Below are 22607 nucleotides of genomic sequence, written 5' to 3' on the forward strand. Positions count from 1 at the left end.
TTAATTCTAAACATAAATGAACATCTTTTATCGTGGCTTTAATCATTCATGCAACTAAGGCTAAAATTAGTTGGTTGTAGTATTTACGAACATTTAATTCGCTATTTTGTGATTTCCACTGAGTTTTTTATTTCATATTTGGTGATAGAAATTAACCAAATGGAAGTTTAATTTATCGTAAAACAGATGAAGTGCTCAAATGCTTAAAAAGCGTTTCTAATAAATTCTATTACTGTAGAGCTTAATTTAAGATTACTAGTGGATTTTTTTATGATTTTTATGAACAACAGTAGAATTAAAAAAAAAAAAAGAAGCTATAGCCACATTGTTCGTACTGGTATCATGTTAATTACAATTGTGTGAAATCACTGGTTCATTTACAGGGCCATAGTAATGCTGCCAGAAGTATTCTGTGGTTTATGTTGTGGTACTCTTATTCTTACAACTGTGTAATGGAAACCACAATTTTATGTATAGATATATTTGTTGTTGTTAGAAGAGTATAAATGGTTTTGTAAATTCTGTGAATCAAAGGCTATATAACTTTAATTAGTTGTTTTTTGTTTAAGGTATACCGTTAACAATGTTGCATCAGTCAGCAGCGAAATTATGGCAAGTAGGCTTACGCCATAATTTTTCAAACTTCTCAAAGTCAAAGGGATCGAAGAATTATGAACAGTATAAACTTAACTATATTATTAGTAAATATGTTGGAGGTCTTAAAGGCAGGTTTCAAGACAGTATTTCTCGTTTAAAGGTATATAGAGAGGAAAAATTGCGTTTACCACAAAAACTAAAAGGAGGAAGAGTAGAAAAATGGGGTGAGATATTAGTTATAGTAAAAGTTAGCAGTGCTATTAAATATTAACGTTAGGTATTAGTAGTATAAACGTGTTTGTAGTTCTATCGTTATGAAGTATATTTTATAAATCTTCATTGCACTTTACAGTTTTGATTAGTTTGAGATGTATTTCAGTGGATATGTTGATTTTCAAATACTGGTATTTAGACAGCTTCACAAGAAAGTTAACCAACAGTTCATGATTGAGAGTTTGAAAATGACTACTGAAACCCCCTAGGTGTAATATGAATATCGCGCCCAGTGTCTTGTAGTTTTTATACTAACCATGCATGTCCATGCTTGGTTTGAAGACTAAAGTCATAAAACTTTCAGATGGTGAGTTTTTCATTCACAGCAACTAAAGAAAAGGTATTTCTTATTTTACCAACCTTATAATTTTATATAAGCTGTAGTATTTTCATTTTATTGTAAGAGTTCATTCACTGGATACCATTATCACTAAATTTTTATACCATAGTCCATCATACTGTTTTAAGTGAAACACTGGCATGAAATTTATGCTATAAAAACTAGAGCTTTAGAGGTATTTGCAGTCTGTTGTGTTTATTATTTACACAATGGCTAGATACCTAGTAGCTGGAAAAGATCTTTCAGTTATAACTACTTGGTAGCCCCTAAACTTAAATATTCATGGGCTACAACAATAATAAAGATAATTAATAGCCATAAGATATTAGTGACAATTACAAAAAATGTTTTATAAATGATGTAAATTAACTGGAAGCTTAACAGTATTTATGATGATAAAATTATGGACTGTTGGATAATTAGTATTTTGACAGTTGTACCTCAGAGCTTGTAGCCAAAACATTTCAATTAACACTAAACAATAATAAAAATGGATGCTTATTTTTTGAGTACAATGTTTTATTTCAGATCATTTCATCAAGCTTGAAGCCTAATCAGACTAATTTATTACATATATTACTCCTTTAAACCAAGTAAAGAGTTAGTTGTCACTTCTCAGTATTAAAATATTTCTACTCTTGTATTCAGTATTTGAAATATTCTTGGCTGTCAAGTAACTAGCCACTGCTTGTTATTTATGTAAACAGTTCTGACAATTATTTGGACAGTTACATTTGTAGAATAATACTAAAATATAAGATATTGTCCAGAATAAATGAAGTTTGACATTTCATGTTTTTTGTACATTGGAACAAATTTAGGAGGTGAGAGATTGCTTAATCTGACATTTTACTTGCAAATAAGGACCATCCTAATATGGATGTGAATAGCTACAAATAGATTAGCTGTTCCTTTTGTGTTTGGTAATACTTGTTAATCTAATTGTATGAAATAGTTAGAGAAAAACACTAAGTGGCCTTGCATTATAAAATATTTTTTGGTCATTTGTGATGTATTTTAAACTAGCTTAGACTAGAAGAAATGCCAAACAGTGAACTGATATAATGGCACAACCTTTAAGTAGACTTTAAATAGTTGTATTAGTGGAACTCAAACTTCATCTGCAGTTATGAAAAACTAAAAACACTTGTTTCCAAAACTTGGTTGTTGGTCATTAATATGACTATAAAGATACTTAATATTCCATTTGAAATGTTCACTTCTGTGATTCACTGTCTGTAAATACTTAAATGATTTATTTAAAGCTGGGTTCTGGAAGTCCCTTGGTGAAGACTATAGAACAGTGGCTTTTGAAACATGGGAAGAGTCCAAGGCTAAACCTAAGAAAACAGTACTGGTATTGTCAGGTAATGTAACAGTTTATTAGATGTGGGCTATTGTTTAAAATAGTTGTGAAGATGTGGAACTTACCAGCAGTAACATTAAATATAACAATTTATTCTTTTATAACTCAACTGAATTGTTTCCACGAATTCTTATTAAGTAATAAATGTTATAAAATGTCTCATATTTCTGACAGCAACATTATAACAACCAAGACAAACTGTATTAAATGTCAAACCTGTGTGATATGGAAGACCAATGAAAATGTATTCTAGTTGGCTAGTTATTGAATACACTATTTTAAATACAGCATTACAACTATTCTGTGAGAAATAAGAAAAACTTTAAGGTATGACTTTAGGTTAGTAAGGAATTTCAGTTATTACATATACCATTGGCAGCCATGAAAGCATTCACTTTTTATAAACAAGTAGTTGAGGTAGGACTTGTATTAATTTACTCATAACACTTTATTTTTTGCAGTAAACTCTGTTTTATTTGCTCTTTTTTCCTTAAGTTTTAAACACTAAAAATTGAAGTCTTGTTCCTATAATTGATGAACTACTTTAGTACCATTTATTGATAATAAATTTTAAGAAGAAAATAACAAGGTTACTTTTCCAAGTTACATAATTGGTATACATTGGTTTTTAATATACTTTGTGGAATTTTGAAAATATATCTTAGTTTGCATTAACTTCTTAGATAATTAACACATTTTTCTGCATAGTATTATAATGTATTATATTTTTAGGTTTAGTTAGTCCTGTCATATTAAAATGTTTTTGGTTTTTTTTCTTCAGCTCTTGGAATGCTAGTTTACGCTATTCAAACCAATCCAGATGAAACGTCTTTTCAGAATAGTCTTATCTTGTGTAGAAACGAACTTTCATTGGTCAGTGATTCCACTCGAAACCCCAGGTCAGATGGTCACATGCAATACTTACTGAACTGTTACAATCAGGGTCTTCTCCACAGGGCAAGTTGTGGACCATTTTCTGTAATATGGGTAGACGACTACCACCCAGACTGTAGTCTTTATGATGCCAGATGCTCCTATTTAAAACCAAGATACTTGACATTTTATGAAAGGATTGTGGATGTTGGAATTTTTGGAACATGGTGGAACCTTAGGAAAATGATGATTGATTATGATGTAAACCCAGAAGAGTGGAATAAACAATAATAATGCCTTTTATAGAATGTCTTAAGCAGTGTTTTTTTTCTTTACTACTGCTATCCTTTTTTCAGATTTAGAGATTCATGTTTTTGGCCCTGTTGTCTACAAATTAACAAAGCAGATTAGGTCTGTGGGAAACTAAGTGTTCAACAGCAATATAACACAACTTTTATCACTATAGAAACAAAAATGTTAATTAGAAACTGTTATATTACTCAGTTTTTGTCTGTCCTGAAAATGCAGTTTTTCATTTCAGCTGATGTAAATATACTTTAGTACTCTTTTGTACAACATATTAAAACTTATCAAAGTTCTTAAAGGGGTCTAGCATTAGGTCATAGAATAACATTAATAAGTTGATTTACTGATAGTATTAAGTGAGATAACGTTCAGCCTTAACTAAAATAAAGCAAAAACGTATACAAGTTACAAGTTTCTTCTCTTTTTATCAGGTATAGGCTAAACTCATGTTAAGTCTAATAGAAGTGGACTTCAACAGATTTTAGTTGTCTACAATTAGAATTATTTTGTGTTATTCTAGAAATTCTGTTTTTAACATGTGTTTGCAATGTATTAGTTTGCATAAACACACTGATGGCATCACCATAACAACTAGCTTATATCTGACTGAAAAACTAGGTAACTTTTTATGGGGGATATAAAGTAATTACATGTAGTTTATATGGAACAGCGATCATGGTAATAAACATGTCATTCATGTATGTGCATTCAGTTCTATGTACAATATTCATATAGCAACATACAGTAAGGTTGTATTTACAACAGCATCATGTCATAGCCAGTTAATGGAAGCTGACTCAAGTGAAACAAATCTTTATTCAACAGTCACTGTTCCAAGAAAGTTAACGTCTTTTGGACATAAAATTGATTAATTAATAAATAAACAGAAGAATAACACTCAAAGTTCCATTAGAAAATAGAATTGAACCTTCAAATATAACATTCAGGAGAGATGGTAAAGTAGTAATTATTATTTTTTATCCTAGAATATCTCATGTTACCACAACAAAAAATGGAGAAGGCAACATTATTAAGTATAAGAACTTGCAGGTTGAAGTCAAGAAATAATAACATATGAACTACATCTGCTGTGTCCAGTGCCAATGAGGCCTTTTGCCCATTACCCAGCCTCAACAGGCTAGCTGGGGTACAAAAGACATAGTATGGGTTGAGACACTTAATGATAGTACTAACTGTTTGAACAATTGCTTTTGTGTGAATTATAATTTTATTTAGTTAAAAATTTCTACTTTGGATGGGACATCATTTTTAAACAAAAATGGACATTGTATTTAGTTTCAAATTTCAAACAAACCAAAGTAACAAAAATGTCTTAACATATTCTGCATTATGTTAGTATGTATTGGTCCAGAATGATGTGATTCTAAGAAATTCAGAACACAAAATTCAGGCTCTTTACTTAAAATCATTAAATTACATGCCTAGAGTCTTAACCATTTGGCAGAATAAAAGGACTAATATGACATGGTAAGAAAATTGGTATGTTACCTTTTGTGAACAAATTATTCACACTTTAAAATATACAAGTTTGTTTAAAAGAAAGATCTAATATTTTCACAGACTCCAGTGATACACAAAACATTTATCTGTTTGATCACGTAAAGTCCAAGTAAAAGAAAATATGTACCTTGTAATGCTCCTTTTATGAAATACTTTTTAAGTCATTCCCCCATGTGGCTCATCACTGATCAATATACAATAAACTATAGTTCTCTAGAGGCCCTAATAACTTGTTAATGGATCCCTGTTCCAATGTTTAAACAAAAACATAATCTTTATAGAATTCTCTGATTTCTAAATAAAGAGCTTAATTTTTGCTAGTCCTGTTATAAAGTCACACACAAAAAATAAGCTGAGAAAGACTGCTTTAATTTCAAGCAGCACTATAACTTCAGTCAGAAACCTTTTGATGAGGAGCTGTTTCTAGCTTTTTCCTATTCTCTACTCTTGTTTATAAATTCAAACCATTTCCATTAAATTCTTATTGCCTTTGATACTAACACACTTTAGCCTACCCTTCACTAATATTGATAGTTATGTAATACTACACTTCAAAAGGTCTAAAACTCAAGACACAATGCTGCTGAACGTGGCTCATACTTTGAGCACATTAAAAAGGTAACCACCAATTTTGTTATTTATTTCAAAAACTTGGACAAAGCCCATGTGTTAGAAAGTTCTTAAGTTTGAACAACTAATGGAAAGAAGTCAACAGGATGGCTATATATGAATCTTAAAGGTTTCTGGTCTTGTATTCTCGACTATATAGCTATCTGTATGTAAGGTACCAGTGAGGTTTAAAATTCCAATCGTCAGATATTTTCTGTGGTATTTCTAAGTTGGCTAGAACTGTAGAAGAATCCAAATTTAATATTTAAACTGTAATCAACTGAAATTCTAACATATGATGTAAATTAACATTCAAGAAAAGATACATATCAGAAAACAGCATATTAGGATCAAAATAATTGTACAACCTAATATCTTACATATACAAACATTGTTTAAATAAAGCATTACTCAATCTACTTAGAGCCACATTCTTCATGTTCTGTTCTGTTCTTAGAACTGGCACAACGGTTGCATTGTGTTGTTGTCAAAATATATAAATAATAATTACAACTCAAAAGTGAACTCTAAAAATGCACTAGGAAAAGAATTTGCATAAAAAAGTAAGAACAAGAAAATTTTGTTGTTTTTTTACATAGAAGTACCCTTTACACAAAAACTATCAGCACTAGCCATTCCTAATTTTGAAGTTACAGACTAGAAGGAAGACAGTCAACACCACCCAGTATTATCTCTTGAGATATGTATAAAGTGTGTAAAATAGAAATCCTTCACATGATTGATGGGATTTGAAAATTAAATGCAATTCTAGAATTAATGTTTCACCAGTTATGAATATAGTGTTTTTGTCCTAAATATATCAGTAATGGTTAAAAGTAAATAGGCTATAGGTATACCCCATCTAATGAAAGAGGAAACTGAAGAAATTCCATCACTGCCTCCTAGTGGCCAACCATACTGACTGATCTACATTTATCTAGAACTTCAGTTATGAAATCTATGGATTATGAAAGAAAGGTTACTTGTTTCTGAAACGTCCCAAATCATCCCTAGTTGGTTAAATCATATATGATAGGTTCAAATGCAAAAGCTTTAGGAGAAGTTAGAGGACAAACACCTCTCTCAGAGTATAGCAGGCTATTAAATAAATGTTCAGAACAACAAAAAAGTAATTACAGAGATGGAAGTAAAGTATTATTCATTTGAGGCATTATGGAAAACATCTTAAGAAAGCTGAGGTGTTTCCTTGCAGTTTCATTATCCTTTTGGAGTTACTCACTATTACATAAGTATCATGTACTGACCACAGTGGGTCATGAAAAGCATTCTTATGTTGTACAATCCTTCAGTGGGATTATTCCCCTGGCTCCAAATAAAAACATTTCACCAGTGAGCAAGTAATTAAGATGTTGGGGGTCATGCTAGTTTGGTGAGTCATGTTTTATTTTCGTTTTAAAAGGCTAGTTATTGGCTGGGACATGACCACTACATATACTCTCTTCCTAAAAAAAGTAATTGTAAATGACTAGTGGAACCCTGGAAAGTATTGGCAAAATAGGTTTGGTATCCAACTTATTAACAAATATGGTCACCAATACTAATCAAAATGACAAAAAAATAATACAGTATGAATAATTAATTACTCATTACTATGGCAAATAACTACAAGAAATTCTGATGGCAAAAAAAATGTGCAGAATTTAATATTTCAAACTTTAAATGTTTTGATGTTTGTGAAACACAAAATACGTATTATATTACATTTTCACTGCCCTATAAATAACTGTATTTAAATTAAATCTGGAAACTTTATTATTCTTAACTAACTACTGTAGTGAGAAGTTTAGTAGTACAAATTTAGTTTCCTTTATATTAATGAAACCAATACACTGATGCTTAAAAAAATGCTTTGCTATTTCTACTATTTATTAATCTATTAGTGAAGAATTACACTGTTTAAGCTTTGCAATCAAACCAAGTATTTAACATTCAATATTAAGAAAACTTTATATTGAATGCTTTTAAGTAAAGAATTTTTTAAACAGTTTCTGCTGTATTATAAATGTTTGGTACTAGTTCAGATCCTTCCACTTTATTAGAATCTTCTGGTGCTGCTAGTTCATTGAGTAAGGTAACTTTAGTCGGAACTGTTTCAAAATGATTATTTTCTCCTTTTGACATGTTTCTCTCATCAATATTATACTTACTTTTTTGTCTGTATACAAACTGCCAAATAACAAGAAATGCTAGGAAAGCACAAATAATGCCACTTAACATCACATACATTAGAAACATGGGGGTGTGCTCTATGTAATGACCCACCAATAAAGGCAAAACTGTTTCACCAAGTGAGGTGGTCACAACAAAAGTGGATGTCACTTTGTTGGTCATTACAATGTATTTTTCACACCATGAGACAATGCTTGGATAAATGGATGCCATACCAATTCCAAGAAGTCCTGAAGCAGCCCAAAGAATTTCTTCCGATGAGCTCACAAAAATGACAAGAAGTAAGCTAGCTCCAAGAACAATGAAAATATCGATCATTAACATAACAAAACTACTTAGTTTCATAGAGATAAAGATTGCTACTCCTCTGGCAAAAGTGTAGGTGCCCCAGTAGAAAGAAGTAATAAAAGAACCCTTCGATTTGGATAGCTTTAATGGTCCAACAACAACAAAAGTTGCAATCATCTGCCCGTACGTAACCTCTAACCCAGCATAGAAAATCATGAAAATAGTACAAACAGTAAGAATAAAAACTATCACTCGTAATTCCACTTTCTGAGAACCTTCAGCTTTCTGTGTCTGTACAGGGACATTATCTATGTTTTTGTACACAAAAACAACAAAAAACAAAATTAACACAAAAAAAAGTGAATGCTCCAATTACTATAAATGCATATTCAAAGCCAAATACTTGGAATCTGTCATGATTTTCCAATCCTGCTGGTGAAAATAAATTGTTGTATAGAAACGTGTTAGTATCGTTCTTTTCTGAAAGATTTGCTTCTACTTCCCAAACTGCTGATGAATTTGTCATATTCAAAGTTTCTGAACTTTCTTTTACACGAGAGAGAAAAGGCTCAGCTAGTAAAGGAGCTATAAATGTTCCCACACCAAATGAAAAGTGCAAAGCCTGATAGTAAGGCCCATTTTCTTTACCCCAAAGATGGAGACACCAACAATTCCCTCCTGTGGAAAATAAAAAGAATATTTATTTCCTTGATATATCAACATCAATATAGTATTTACAAACATTTAATCAAATACCTTATTTAAAGCTATAAGGTCTGTTTATTTTTCTGGCTAAAAGCTAATACATTCACAGCTAAGAAATTTGTTTCTTTATTGAAAAATAATTTATTATGAGATTGGATAGTTAATATTTCTGTGTCACAAGTGTGTGCTGACACACCTTATTGAAACCAGTCATGCATTACCCACATTATTATATGAAACTGGAGTCAAGCTCAAAATACTGAAAGTGTACACTGTATAATACAAAAGGTTTAGAAATTATAATCTAGGTTAAAAAAACAACAACAGTTTTTACAGTCGACCATATTTTTAATAATTAGAAGAAAAAGTATATATAACATTATTTTACTGGCAGAATTGTGTAACTTCACAGACTCTATACTTCACTAGCAGAAGAATTTACAATCTAATTACTGCATATGTATATATATTACTAGTGGGATAACTGAATACATTTGAATTTTACAAGCCAAAGTATTAATATGGAAATCAGGATTTATTCACCATTGTTAAAAGAACTAACATTACAGGCCTATAAAAACAATGAAGTAGTTATCTATATATATTTCACCTGTTGAAGGTACATACCAGTATTTTTAATTCATTGTGTAAGGATTACCTTGATATATACACCATTTTTTTAATTTCAATGATAGATGCCCTAACTTTAGATGCACATCACTGCTCATACTTTAACAGAGCAAGAAATAACTGCAAATAACAATAGTTTTATTCCTAATGAAGAAAGGTTCATTTGTTGAAAGTGAGGGGGATTTGATCTTACGTGTTCTACGGTTACATACATGTCAATGGTGAAAGAATGTACTAACACACCTGTGTCTATAGCACCCAGGACTAAACCTTCAATGACCATTATAGCAATAAGCAGAATCAGGTTTCTGCACCATGGGGCAGCTGTTATTGTGATTACCAGAAACAAAAGGTTAATAAGAAACAGCACTTCTCTATTAAACCGGTCAAACAGTAAACCTCCTGAAAGCACAAAAACACTTCAGTTAAACAATAATCTCCCAGTCCAGTGTTCATGTCATGTACACATACTAAACTAAAATATGAGAGTGTGGAAGATGAATGTTCTTACATTTATTCATTACTCTAATATGACACAATTTGTGGAATTCTTTGAAAAGTAAATGAAAATAACTTCTTATATCCAGAGAAAAAAATAAATGATTATAAAGTGTGAAATGTCAGAGCTGTATTTTTTTCTTTAATTAAAACTATCCTTAATTTTACAACTTCAAAACAAGCAATTTATGAGAGTAACATTAATAGTATTTATATATTTCATATCAGTTTTGAGGTACAAACTAATGAATGTTACTTTTATAAATCATGCACATGTTCATTCTTCAGTGAGATATATTTAAAAAATACATATTATGACCACAAAACCACAATTTATAAGACTTAACTTTTTGTTTATAGTTTAAATGAAATAGAAAAACAAAACTTTCCCACAAAAGATCCACTTAGGTAGCCAATACCTCGTCCTACAATGATATAGGAAATATGTTCTGTGTCTGTATTTAGGGCAAGTTCCAGGTCAAGAAGAGTTGGACCTGTGATAGCAAGAGCCATACCCTAAAAATATGACAAAATTAACTACTCTTAAGATGTATATTTTTACATCAATTTTTGTATATGAAATAAACCTAAATGAAACTTCATTAAAATCTAAAACACTTTGTTCACAACTATTCAAATATTACATGTTAGAACAACTACAGAACTAAACTTAAAATATGCATAATGTAAGATGACAATTCTTATATTTGTGGCAGAGATGTACATTACCTGTTTTATATCAGACTTTATTTCAATTTTACACAGGTATTTTATTCTAGCTGTTTTAACATAACCCAGAAAATTAATTTATGCAATCTGTTTTATGTATCTAGATAGATGAAAAAAAAAAAAAACTATGTACCGTATTTTCCGATTAATAAGCCGAGGCCAATTTTCAGCTCTGAAAATGAGGGTTTTTGCTTATTACCACCCAATAAGCCAAAGCCATTTTTAAGAAGTGACAAGTTTCTTCAAAATGATTTCTTAGTCTCGTTTCAGCGTCAGCATGCATGTTGTGTGTGATCATTGGCGTTCTGTAGTAAAGCAGAACGTGTCATATTGAGACAGAGATGGAATCAATATGTCATTCGTTATTGGCTCCACTCACTGTAATTAGGTAACCAATGAAATTCCAGAAACAACGTTTCACTGTAGTCTTAACGTGCTTTGCTGATGGGACAAAATTACCGCCTATGGTAATTTTCAAAATAAAAACATTTCCTAAGAAGAAGAAATTTCCGAAAGGAATGATCGGCCAATAAGCCGACCCCCAAAAATCAGGTCCAAAATTTAGGGCCAGAAATTCGGCTTATTAGGCAGAAAATACGGTATCTAGACAGAGGGTTAAAAAAATTGTATCTATCTAGACAGATGGATAAAAAAATGTTTCAAATATTAAAACACACTCACCAAGACCACAAAGGCAAAGTAAAGATTTGCAGTTTGAAAATGTTTTATTGTAAACAAATTCATTGTCGTTTCTTGCTTCAGATAAGTTTCTCTTCTTCTATATCTTCTTATAATTCAGCAATAAGCTTCATTTAGGGTATAATGCTCAAATTTAGGGTTTGATTCTCCATGGTGGAAACAAAGCAAAGAGCTTTGGGCTTAGACAGATCCACTCTTCATTAATCTCTGTCTAAATGAAGTGGACTTATGCAGAGCCATTGATTTAACAGTGCTTAAGTGGGATACAGTTCCATATAGTGGTAAGTAAAATTTGTATCGTTGAACACAAACTGATACAACAAAACTTTTATATCAGTTAAAATAAGTGTTTCACTAATTTTAAACACTACACAATACAAAAGGTATAAGATCTGAATGAAACTTTAGTTAACACATATTAGAAGGAAATACTTGAAGTTGTTATGAGAAAACATGTCAACAGCTTTAGTAACCAAAAAAATTCATAGATAAAGGACATTTTTGATATACATTTAGTTCGTTACAAGCCTCATTTCTATAATACTGTTTCTATAAAAGAAAAAACAGAATATGCTGAAAAAGATAACACATCATACCAACAGTTAACTTCATAACTGGTAAAAATAAATATTTTTGTGGAAAAGTTAAACTAAGATAAAACATTCAATACCAACAGAATATTTTCAGTAATATTAATGAAAACAATATTTTTAATATCTTAATTTCAATATTTGCTAGAGGGTGTTTGTCATTATGTAATGATGGTACAACATACAGAAGCTTAATGTAGTAAGTAGGAAACAATTAGTGATCTAAAATGCCACAGTAGTTCAGTTAGCTAAGTACACAGTAAGTCAGTCTGAATCTTTATATTTTATTGATTACAGAGTATATTTGTAAATGTACTAACCCTGTTGAAGCTGCAAAGGTGAAATATTGGTTAAAATATAAGGTACTTTTATAATAATTTGAGCAATTATTTTTAACTTTTTGTATCATAATTTGTAGTGTACACTTGAGGGATTTATACTAACCTATGTAAAGTTAGTTCTACTAGTAAATATAGTATGCAGCAAATATTATTGAAGATTAATTTGTGATCATTACATATACAAGTCTCCACATTATTTTTATCAAATAATGATAGAGCATGTTACAACTCCAGTATCAGAAGTGGGATTATTTTGGTGAAAATAAAATAGAATTTGCACTAAATCTTCAAGATGATGTCAGAAGAATGAAGTGAAATCAAACGTTTACAGGATATGATGAAACATTGGAAAGTAAACAAAACAGAGACAAAGTATTAAAGAAATATCAAGAAGAAAAAGATGAAAAATTTAAATAAAAACAAGACAGAAACTTACAAAACAAATAAGAAGAGATGTAAAATTAGAAGAATGAAGCACATTAATTAACAAAAGACCAAGAAGACATTTATGAAAAAATTAACAGAAGAATATGATGTAAGGGATAAAGCCATTAGATGTGTAACTGACTGTGATGTTACGATAAAGCTGTTAGATGTGTAACTAACTGTGACGTTACAATGTAGCTGTTAGATGTGTAACTAACAGTGACGTTACAATGAAGCTGTTAGATGTGTAACTAACAGTGACGTTACAATGAAGCTGTTAGATGTGTAACTGTGATGTTACAATGAAGCTGTTAGATGTGTACAGAGGAATTACAATAACAAAACTGAAAAAGTACAAAAAAACCTGTGATGACAAAACTGAGAAAGTACAAAAGAATATCAATGAAGTCAAAAGCAATGTACAAAAGAACAAATATTATACCAGCAATGGAGTAGAAAAGAACAGCAATGATAGAATAAAACATTTAAAAATTAATTGAAAAGCACAAAGATCAAACCAAACATGCCTCTTTCTATATTTACTGAAGAATTCCAACCTCAAACCCCATTTACTATTAAATGTGGAATAAGAAAAGCTATTTGATCTACACAAGTTTACCATTACTGCTGTGACATCTGTGACTGCAAGACTACTCCAGCCATGATATTACCAAAATAAGTTCCAGAATTTAGTTGGTCAGTCTAAAACCACTATATGATCAAGAAACTAACAGACCATGATGTAAAGGTACTATGGAAGACATATCAGACTCAGTGAACAACAAGCTATTTAACTTTCTGCTATTCAAGATGACCACCTTCAGCAACCATAAGCAATTATCCATTTGAGAGCTGTGACAACTATCAAGCATTGCTAGCTGCCTTACACAACAGGTTTAGAATGACACATTAAAAGTGAATATCCAGAGCAATGTTTTGGGACAAGGTAGATAGGAATGATAAGACCTAGCCAAACTTGCAGAAGATTTCAAAAGGCTTTCCTAATTAACTTACCCAGATACTCCATATCAAATGATGGATTAATTAAAACATGACCAATTAATACATACCAATAACAAGGATATATAAATTTGGCTGAAATTAATTAACTGTAGATCTTTACAATAATATCCACAGTTAGCAGTGGAACATTTAAGTTACATGATCAATAGTTTGAGTAGTAATGAAAAATCAACTGCCCCTGATGATAGTGCAGAAGAACTGTAAGGATTGGTTAGAGAACCAGATAAAGAAAATGGATAAAATGAACCATAAAACAACAGGTGTTTCACGAGTAACTTTAAAAGTCTTTCTAAAGAATATCTGATAAAGGTAACTGTTATAAATGTGAGAAAAATTAGTAATTAACAGCTAATAATAAAAGAAGGACACAACAGCCTAAAGATGAGTCTCAAAGCCTGATCAGAACACATGAACAACAAAACATTAAAAAGTCTACATCTACATTTTCCTAATCTGAAAATGTATTTCCAATAGATACTCACCTTCTCATACATTTGCATGTCACTAGTCTTGGGCTGATTCCTCTCTAAAGTGTATGTATTTAACATGAACTGTGCTTATTAATGACAACATCCACATGCAATGCACCAATAAGAGGGTAACACAACTTACATGCACAATAACTTTCCTTAAGCACTTGCACTCAAAATAAGTTCATTATTAAATTGGATGAGAAGAAGTTGTAGAAGTAATGTGTGAAAGATGAGTATCTATTGGAAACACATTTTTAAATTACAAAAAAGGTTAATGTCTGAAACAGTATCTCTTCTCAGTACAAATATTAGCTAGAATCTCACACTGAACTGAAGGATGGGGAATGGTGCAAAATTAAATCTAGATGAGCTCCCTTCAGAAAGTACTCAAACAGAAAGTCTACAGAGTGTGACACCAAAAGACAGGGGCATGCACATGGAAGACCACATCTTATCTCATCCAGGGTATGCTATTCAACCAGAACACAAAGTTCCAAGTGTTGCAAGGATGGATAGAATAACATGACCATCCATCCAAGTAGACATTGAACTAATATATGAAATGTGGTTAGGACATTATCAGGCTATAAAGGTCATGCTCACCTCAATTGAACTAGACAGATGTAGGGTTGTCCTCCACTACAATAACAGTGTCATCACCACCTCCCTGCTTCTCATCATATTGTGCTAAGTCCAATTAAAGAAGAATTCTCCAAAGTCTACTGCCCCAGCCACTAGAAACTGGTAGATGACAATGGTTTTAGTGCTCCATTAGAAATGGGGGAATTCACATTGGGAAAGCATGGAGAAGTGCCTGGATCCCCATCAGACACCTGCCAGAAAGATTTTTTACTGAAGAAAATGCACTAAGTGACCAAGGAACCCTGTTTTTAAAAGCTAGCAAGCATGAGCCAAAGAAGTGAGCAGCCTCTTCCCTGGTGTGGCTTCTTCTGCAGTATTCCTTGGAACTGTACAGTCTGTAGCAGGCAACTGAGTAATGTTATATGCAATAAGGATACCTCTAATGGTTTTGTGGAACATCCCATCTCAACAGTGGGCACTAGTAAAGTCAAGTTGGATAAATTGAGTGCTTTATGTTACCCTTAGCCTGGTTCAGATTTGAGAAACAATCATACCCTGGGAGGCAACACCAGACATTTGACAGGATCATGGTAGACAGAAAGGGGAAAAAAAAAGGAAACATACCTATCTCCAAGATTGCAAGTGGATTAAAATGGAAACTGGAGGGATATGAAATCCTGCCAGAGATGAGATGTCAGACAATGAGTAACAAACATGGGAAGCTGTTCACATGTCTGCCTGAATGATTTGGGCTGGTGAAGATGAGAAACAAGAGAATAAGATAAGTGATGAATTTGATGCAATTAAACATGAAAGTTCCTCTGTGCATCAACATTTTGGAAAGAAAATACCAATGGGAGGAGTTGACAGGTCCATCAGGTAAAAGCAGAAGACAATACATTCCTGGATGAAGAAGGGTCTCAGAGTGGAAACAGATAGTGGTAGGGATCCAAAAAGGAGAAAGTTCATGCCAAGTAACTTTGAAGTAGACATAAGTGCCAATCCATGTCTACATGAGCATAAAGTTGAGACACAGATAAAACCCTCCTGTGCAGAAAAGGCTGGGGGAGAAACAAACTAGTCTGTGTAGAAGAGGGAAAAGTGGTATGGAATAAAGTGTGATAAGCATAAATGGCATTCCCAGTGTCACAGGTGCACAGCAGATTTTTCCATATAAACTGCTTCAATAGAGTATTGGGCACAGCTATTTCATCTCTCAATAGCAGATTTGAATAACTGAGAACACACGAGATATTTGACTTTACATACAAATTTCACCAGTTACAAAAGTCAGAGGTGAAAACAATGTACACTGAACTAAATAAAGTACTCAAAAATGACAAAAAATTGTAATATTGATGTATATATGCTTGCTGAAGAGATGGAATGTTTGAAATCTGTCTCTCCAAATTCATATAACAAAGATACAGTCAACAGATGTTTTCTGTTTTTGGATTTCTCTTTAGATTCTGCTCACCATCCCAATGACCATTGCATCAAATAAAAAAAGATTTTCCAAGCTAAAACCTATAAAAATGACCAGACACCAATAGTACTGAAAAAGTGGCTAAATAACTTGACTATATTGTCTGTTGAAAACACGCTAGAGACTTGGACTTTGGTTATCTCATCAAAGATTTCAATTTTATAAAATCTCAGAAGGTCCAAATTTAAGAGGACATGCTGGTGAGTGCATATTTTATCTTTAATAACAATTTGGTCCCTAAAGTTAGTTGTTTAGTATTAATTTCATTATAATAATTCTCCTAAATATTATATCCTCATATACATAAAAATCAATAGAGAATTGCAAATGAAATTTATTACATGATGGATGTCTCCATATGTTGTTCAAAATAAGTATGAGTCATCCAGTTTTTAATTAAAATATTTCAACTCAGAGTGTATCAATGAGTTATTATTATAGCAATTGTGATTAAGTAGGCACATAGATACCCATGCAGATTTACATACATTGTGTTTTACCAAATAATCACACTGATCTATACAGTTTAAAATACAACCTTAAAGGGCCATGTGTAAGTACTGAATTAAAATGGAGCAAAAATCAAAATTCTGATTTATTTTTTTAAAAAAAGAGACATCTTAAGTAGTCCAGAATACATCTCAGGGCATCTCAAACCCTAGAGAATCTAAGAATGAACTCTAGTGGCCCACACCCTTTGCCTATATTGGCTGGAATAGAAGACCCCTTCAAACTAGTTCTGCTTTGGGCCCTGTGATCTCTAAAGCCAACTCTGGGTGGTATGGCAACAGGAACAAACTAAGAAGACTACATGATTACAATCTACCACTACATATGATAGACCAGACAAATCCTATGCATTCAGAGGAAGGAATTATACTCCTAGATGAAAAAGAGACATGTGAGGTGGAAGCAACAGAGAATATGCTGCATAGAGAATGGAATGAGCCTGGATCCCAAACAAAGAAGTAAACCAGAGCTGAACTAGCCAAAGAGGCACCACTAATAGAACCCAACAAGAAGTTTTTCATATTCAGGTGAGAACCCAAAGGATGAGTTGAAGAGAAAGACAGGCAAACAACAAAAGGTGAGACTAATTTGGTTGAAAGCATTGACAACCAGAGTCAAAGGGTGAAGAAATGGGGAGAAAAAACTGGAGTTGATTGAAGAGGCAAAGCCATCCATGAGATGAGTGTTCAACTGAGAGCACAACCAACAAGAAACCAGAATGGAGCCTAGTTCAGCTGAAAGAAGCAATCCATCCTCAAGTACAAAGCTCCCACAACACATAAGTGACAAGACAGATACAAGAGAAAAGAGCCCAGTAGAGAAGGTATAATATCCAAAGGCAGAGTCCTGAAGTGGATGCCCCTTAACTCAATTTGACTGAGCACTTGACCTCTTTGTACTCTTTAGTCTATATAGATTTAATATGTCTAAATATAGTTTTTGTATCTTCACAAACTTTGGCAGTCTTTTGCTTAACATTATAAGTCTTTCATATATAAAAAAATATTTTTAATGAAGTATTTCTATAAAAGATTGTCCACTAATATCTCGAGTATTTGTTTTGAATAGTCTGAGTGAAAAGTAAGTTTTATGTTATGATTAAGTTTACCTTTCTTCATCTCAAAAATCTCAAATTTCCTTTGTGTAATCCCTAAAACCTCCTAAATACATTTCAAATGTTTTTTTTCAGTACAACCTTCTATTTTCTGTATCTTATCTCAATAGAATATTGGTCAACTGACCTTGTAACCACCAAAAAAAATTTTAAATCACACTTTTCTTTCTAGAATGACTTCAAGTCATAACAAGAAATAACATTCGTTTATTTTAAGTAGCTTAAAGCTCAAAACAGTATACATCTTTTTATTATTAAACTCTTGTTTCATTGCCCTTTTGATTACTCTTTGAACCCTGTCTAACTATTATTCATGCCATTAGAAGCTACAAATTACTCGGAACATGCAACTTACATTACACTATCGAATTACATTACACAGAAGCTACAACAAGCTGCTTGCATGCATACCTCATGAAATATTTTCATTATATTATTATTTATTTTGCCTAATCTAACCTCAACTAACCTAAAAAGATCCTTATTTTTACATTTTTAGTTACTTTTATAATAATGAATAATGAACATAAAAAATAAGAAATAAAATAATTACCCAACCTTTTCTTTTTTTTTACTGTTGATAGTTTATACCACTTAACCCTACTTTTTTATGCTAATGGTAGTAATGCACTAATTAATTTTTATTTAATTAAATAATGTATAAAAGACCCTAATAACATATTGGTCATATGGAAGAAAAAATGTAATGGGAAATGGAGAGAGACCATGGGTGAAAGCATAAAAAACCATCTGTCAGTAGAAACCTGAGACAAAAGGCTAGTGAAGTGAGACAGATGAATATCGATAGGGCAGTGACCAATGAGATGAGCAATGAACCAGGTAGCAGAATGAGAGGAAGAAAATGACCTGAAAGCTGGAATGGAAAGGGTGGTTTTAAACTAACTCAGCTGACAAACAGCAGTCAAAGAGTGAGGTTGAGAAAGACAAGAAATCAGAGATAATAAGGGTGACTGATATTGGACCACTTCAGTATGGGTCTTCAGTAAAACAGGAACACTACTGAAGAATTTTGGGCAGAAAAAAAAGAGCTAAACTAACATCACAAAGATATAAAGGAAGGCAGGTGTGAATTAGTGAGGAATGTATCCTTATTCAACAAGTCCCAACAGCTGAGGAACTAAATATGGAACAACAAGGCAAAAGTAGTACAAACTAAGATGGTAGAGAGAATGGAACAAACTTCTCAGGAAAACACCTATGGAGTACAATGAAGTGTCTCTAACCAAAGGTGGAGGGAAGAGATGAAATATAGGAGGACAAAGATATATGAAAAAGATCTTAACTGGAAACTTAGAGAGCAAAATAGAGAAGATGTGCACTCTGTATGTAAGCAAAAAAAAATTTTAAGGACTAGAAATCCAGAAAAGAGAAAAAGAATAGTTGGAGATCAGGACAAAAGAGTCAAGAATTTGGGACATGCATGTAAAAGTGTAGAGTTGTTTGTAAAAGAAACAAGCATGATCCCTAATATGAGGTGAAGGAGGAAAGATGAAATAATCCCAAAAAGTTGATTCATGGAGTAAAGATGAAAAGAATCAAAAGATGCAGAAAAAATTATAAAGAATGGAACAAACCTGAGAAAGTGATGAGAATTTTCCCTGACTGGCAAGTTGGTATTTAAAGTAAACCCAAAAGGGGTGGAACAGTCAACTAAATTTAGCACATCATGGTTATTCACAAACCGAGGACTTTGGATAAAGAAACAAAGAGAGGAGGCCCAGTATGCATGAGGGAAGCCACAACATGCTATATAATGGTTGTAAGCCTCCAGGTGCCATTGTTCAAATATGTCTGTAACTTGGGTACTTTCACAGGATAAATTAGGAAACCTAGTCTGTACAAAATTCACTATGTTAAACAGTGCTTTTAAAGAAGAAAACAAAAAAGGCAAAGGCAGAATGAAAACTCAAGTGTCTTTGACAATTACATATTTTGGTAAATTGAACATAAATACAAAGTAATAAACACATGCTAAAGAAAAGAATGAAGTTCTTTTGCATGTAACTGCTTGAGAGGAGTTACTGTGCATGGAGGTTGTGTTTCTTTCCTACCAGTGGAGGGTTACTGTTGCATCATTGTCATCGTGAACCAGTTCAGTTTATATTAAATATATTAATTTTAGGTAGGAGTTAGCTTAGAAATAGTAGCATGCAAATTCAACAGGTAAATGTGCAAGAGATATAGTTATTCTATGTACAGAGGTGAGGTATCATCTCATAAAACAGTAACTAGCTAGATTTATGTGGCAAAGTTCAGTTGAGTATACCCCATTTGACTCAAATGATGAAAGAAATAAGTCTGCAAGTCAACGAGTATATTTATGGCAAGCCTTGGAGTGTGCTGACCAACACATATATTAGTTCTACAGTTACAATAACTTGACTTAATCAGGTAATTAAAAGTGGCAAATTGTCTTCAGAGATAAAGAAGGAAAAGTGTGCAAAGAGTAAATAGCCATAAAAGTTCTAGCAAGGAAAAAAACTGGTAGCTTTTCTATGATCTATGGGTTTCAATGTTGATGAAAAATGCATATTGGAGCCTGTCTGAGACAGACACATGAATGTGAGGTAAGGCTAGTTTCAAAGAGCTTCACAGTTTATGAATAAGAAATTATTGTGCAACACATAACAATACTATACCATAAGCCTAACTTTCAGTGACAACAAAATGAGCAGTCAATGTACCCACCAAGAGGTAAATGACTCATACCTGGAGTTGTTTAGAATACATTTATGTTTAGCTGGGCAATAATACAACCAAACATTCCAACATGTCCTGAAAGACAGATGGTTGGAAGAGCTTTCACAAATCTTTGGAATAATGATATCATAAATAACAGTCATGAAGAAAACAAAACATAATTAGTCTAGATGTGACACTGCAAGACATGAAGCTGTGTAGGTAGAACTTCCACACTGAAGACAAGATATAGGAAGTCTGTTGTGAAAATCTTAAAAGAGGGCAACGTACCACTTCACGTACAAAATTGTGACCAGATCCATGGAGGTTTTCAATGTTACAGATTATATTAATTAGGCTAAAAATACTTCATTAAACTGATACTGTATATGCAGGATAATGTGTCAGTTAGCTAGACAACTCCTATTTCTAAAACAGAAGCCATGAACAAACAATGAGTAATAGAAACATTTACTAGTCCTTAGACATCACCTACTAAACTTGTGAAGGAGAAGGATGGGTCCATATAATTCTATGTAGATTACTAGAAGGTGACTGACATCACAAAGAAGGATTGACCCTATTTTAGCTGCTCTATCTGGATCAAAATGGTTTTCTACATTGGATGATACATGTTGATATTGACAAGTCCAAGTCAATGAAGAAAATAGAAAGACAACAGCTTTAACTGCTAGAAATGGATTATGGTAATTTGTTATGTTGCCATTTGGATTACGTAATACAACTGTTATATTTTAATGACTAATACAGTATACTCTTTGATAACATTTATGACAGTCTAAGAAAGTTTCTGGGCCAACTGAAGGAAAAAAACATTTTCATCAGTAGATGAATTTCCTGGGCCACATAGTTAGAAGATACAGAATGTCTACAGATGCATCATAAAATTAGTAACTGTCCAACATCAAAGAACTTGTGTGAAGAAAGAAAATATTTTAAGATTATACTCTTAGTACATTATATATCACAACTTATAAAATAATTCTCCAACACAGCTTGTCCTCTACACAAATTGCTTGAAACATCAACTAAGTTTTCTTGGAACAGACTGAAGACTGTAACGAGCATTCAACAAATATTTAAATTAAAATATTAAAAATATACCTTACATTAATACATGAAAAGTTTTTTTATAAAAATATAGAGACAAGTTCAAAAACTGACTGATATTTGTTCACTTCAGAAAAAAGATGAACTGTGGTAAAACACATTCAAAAATAAATTAAAAATAATTTTCATGGATTTAAAAAATTAGAATAAGATTTTCTTTTAATCTATTAAGTTTTACTGTAAAACTGTACATATCAGCTGTAAAACATTAAGCTTAAAGAATCTATATATAGTTTGCTCTTAAGAAAACATGTTTTTCTGTTATTTATAGTTATTAATTTTGGACTGGTTAGTAACTGAATTCATTTGTTACAATGCATAATTTTCAAACTTTTACTGCATGGAAAGTTTAGTTATTTAGCTAGTTAATTTCAAATTTTCAATAGATTAATAACCTTTTGTCACATGTTAATACTTGTGTTAATATATATAAGCCAAGGATTTGTTGTATGTTCCAGTTTTTGGTAACAATGTTTAAATAGTTAACCTAAAAACATCTTGAATTTTTTTATTATTATGAAGAGCTAGAAAAATGGGCTGTTGGGCTCCAATATTGAATGTATTTTATTTTGTATTTTAATTCACTTTAATTTTTTAATTTACCAAG

The 22607-nt window shown here is 32.0% G+C and overlaps 2 protein-coding genes across 3 annotated transcripts; one reads left to right on the forward strand and one right to left on the reverse strand.

The window, feature by feature from the left end:
* Nucleotides 1–340: 340 nt before the first annotated feature.
* On the forward strand, nt 341–3752 carry LOC143223644 (mitochondrial import inner membrane translocase subunit Tim29). 2 transcript variants are annotated; one of them, XM_076451851.1, is made up of 4 exons: nt 682–821; nt 1010–1177; nt 2476–2577; nt 3358–3752. In XM_076451851.1, exons 2-4 carry the CDS (start codon nt 1132–1134, stop codon nt 3738–3740), a joined length of 531 nt encoding a protein of 176 aa, XP_076307966.1. In that variant the 5' UTR covers nt 682–821; nt 1010–1131; the 3' UTR covers nt 3741–3752. The 2 variants fall into 2 exon arrangements, with proteins under 2 accessions (XP_076307965.1, XP_076307966.1); XM_076451850.1 differs by lacking the exon at nt 1010–1177 and having other exon boundaries at nt 341–821.
* Nucleotides 3753–4147: 395 nt separating this feature from the next.
* LOC143223645 (sodium-dependent glucose transporter 1A-like) lies at nt 4148–22011 on the reverse strand. The gene is given in 5 exon segments (XM_076451852.1): nt 4148–8669; nt 8671–9041; nt 9942–10098; nt 10584–10712; nt 11607–22011. Coding segments are annotated over 5 exon segments (1506 nt in total). The 5' UTR covers nt 11670–22011; the 3' UTR covers nt 4148–7883.
* Between the last annotated feature and the right edge of the window lie 596 nt (nt 22012–22607).

The sequence above is a fragment of the Tachypleus tridentatus genome, chromosome 8, assembly GCF_004210375.1.
Source record: "Tachypleus tridentatus isolate NWPU-2018 chromosome 8, ASM421037v1, whole genome shotgun sequence".
Lineage (NCBI taxonomy): Eukaryota > Metazoa > Arthropoda > Merostomata > Xiphosura > Limulidae > Tachypleus > Tachypleus tridentatus.

Bases quoted from the DNA above. Each gene is read 5' to 3' on its own strand.
- LOC143223644 (XM_076451850.1), top strand. From the start codon at position 584: ATGTTGCATCAGTCAGCAGCGAAATTATGGCAAGTAGGCTTACGCCAT. The intron at 822-2,475 runs GTGAGATATTAG...ATTTATTTAAAG, and splicing joins AGGAAGAGTAGAAAAATGGG to CTGGGTTCTGGAAGTCCCTT. The intron at 2,578-3,357 runs GTAATGTAACAG...TTTTTTCTTCAG, and splicing joins AACAGTACTGGTATTGTCAG to CTCTTGGAATGCTAGTTTAC.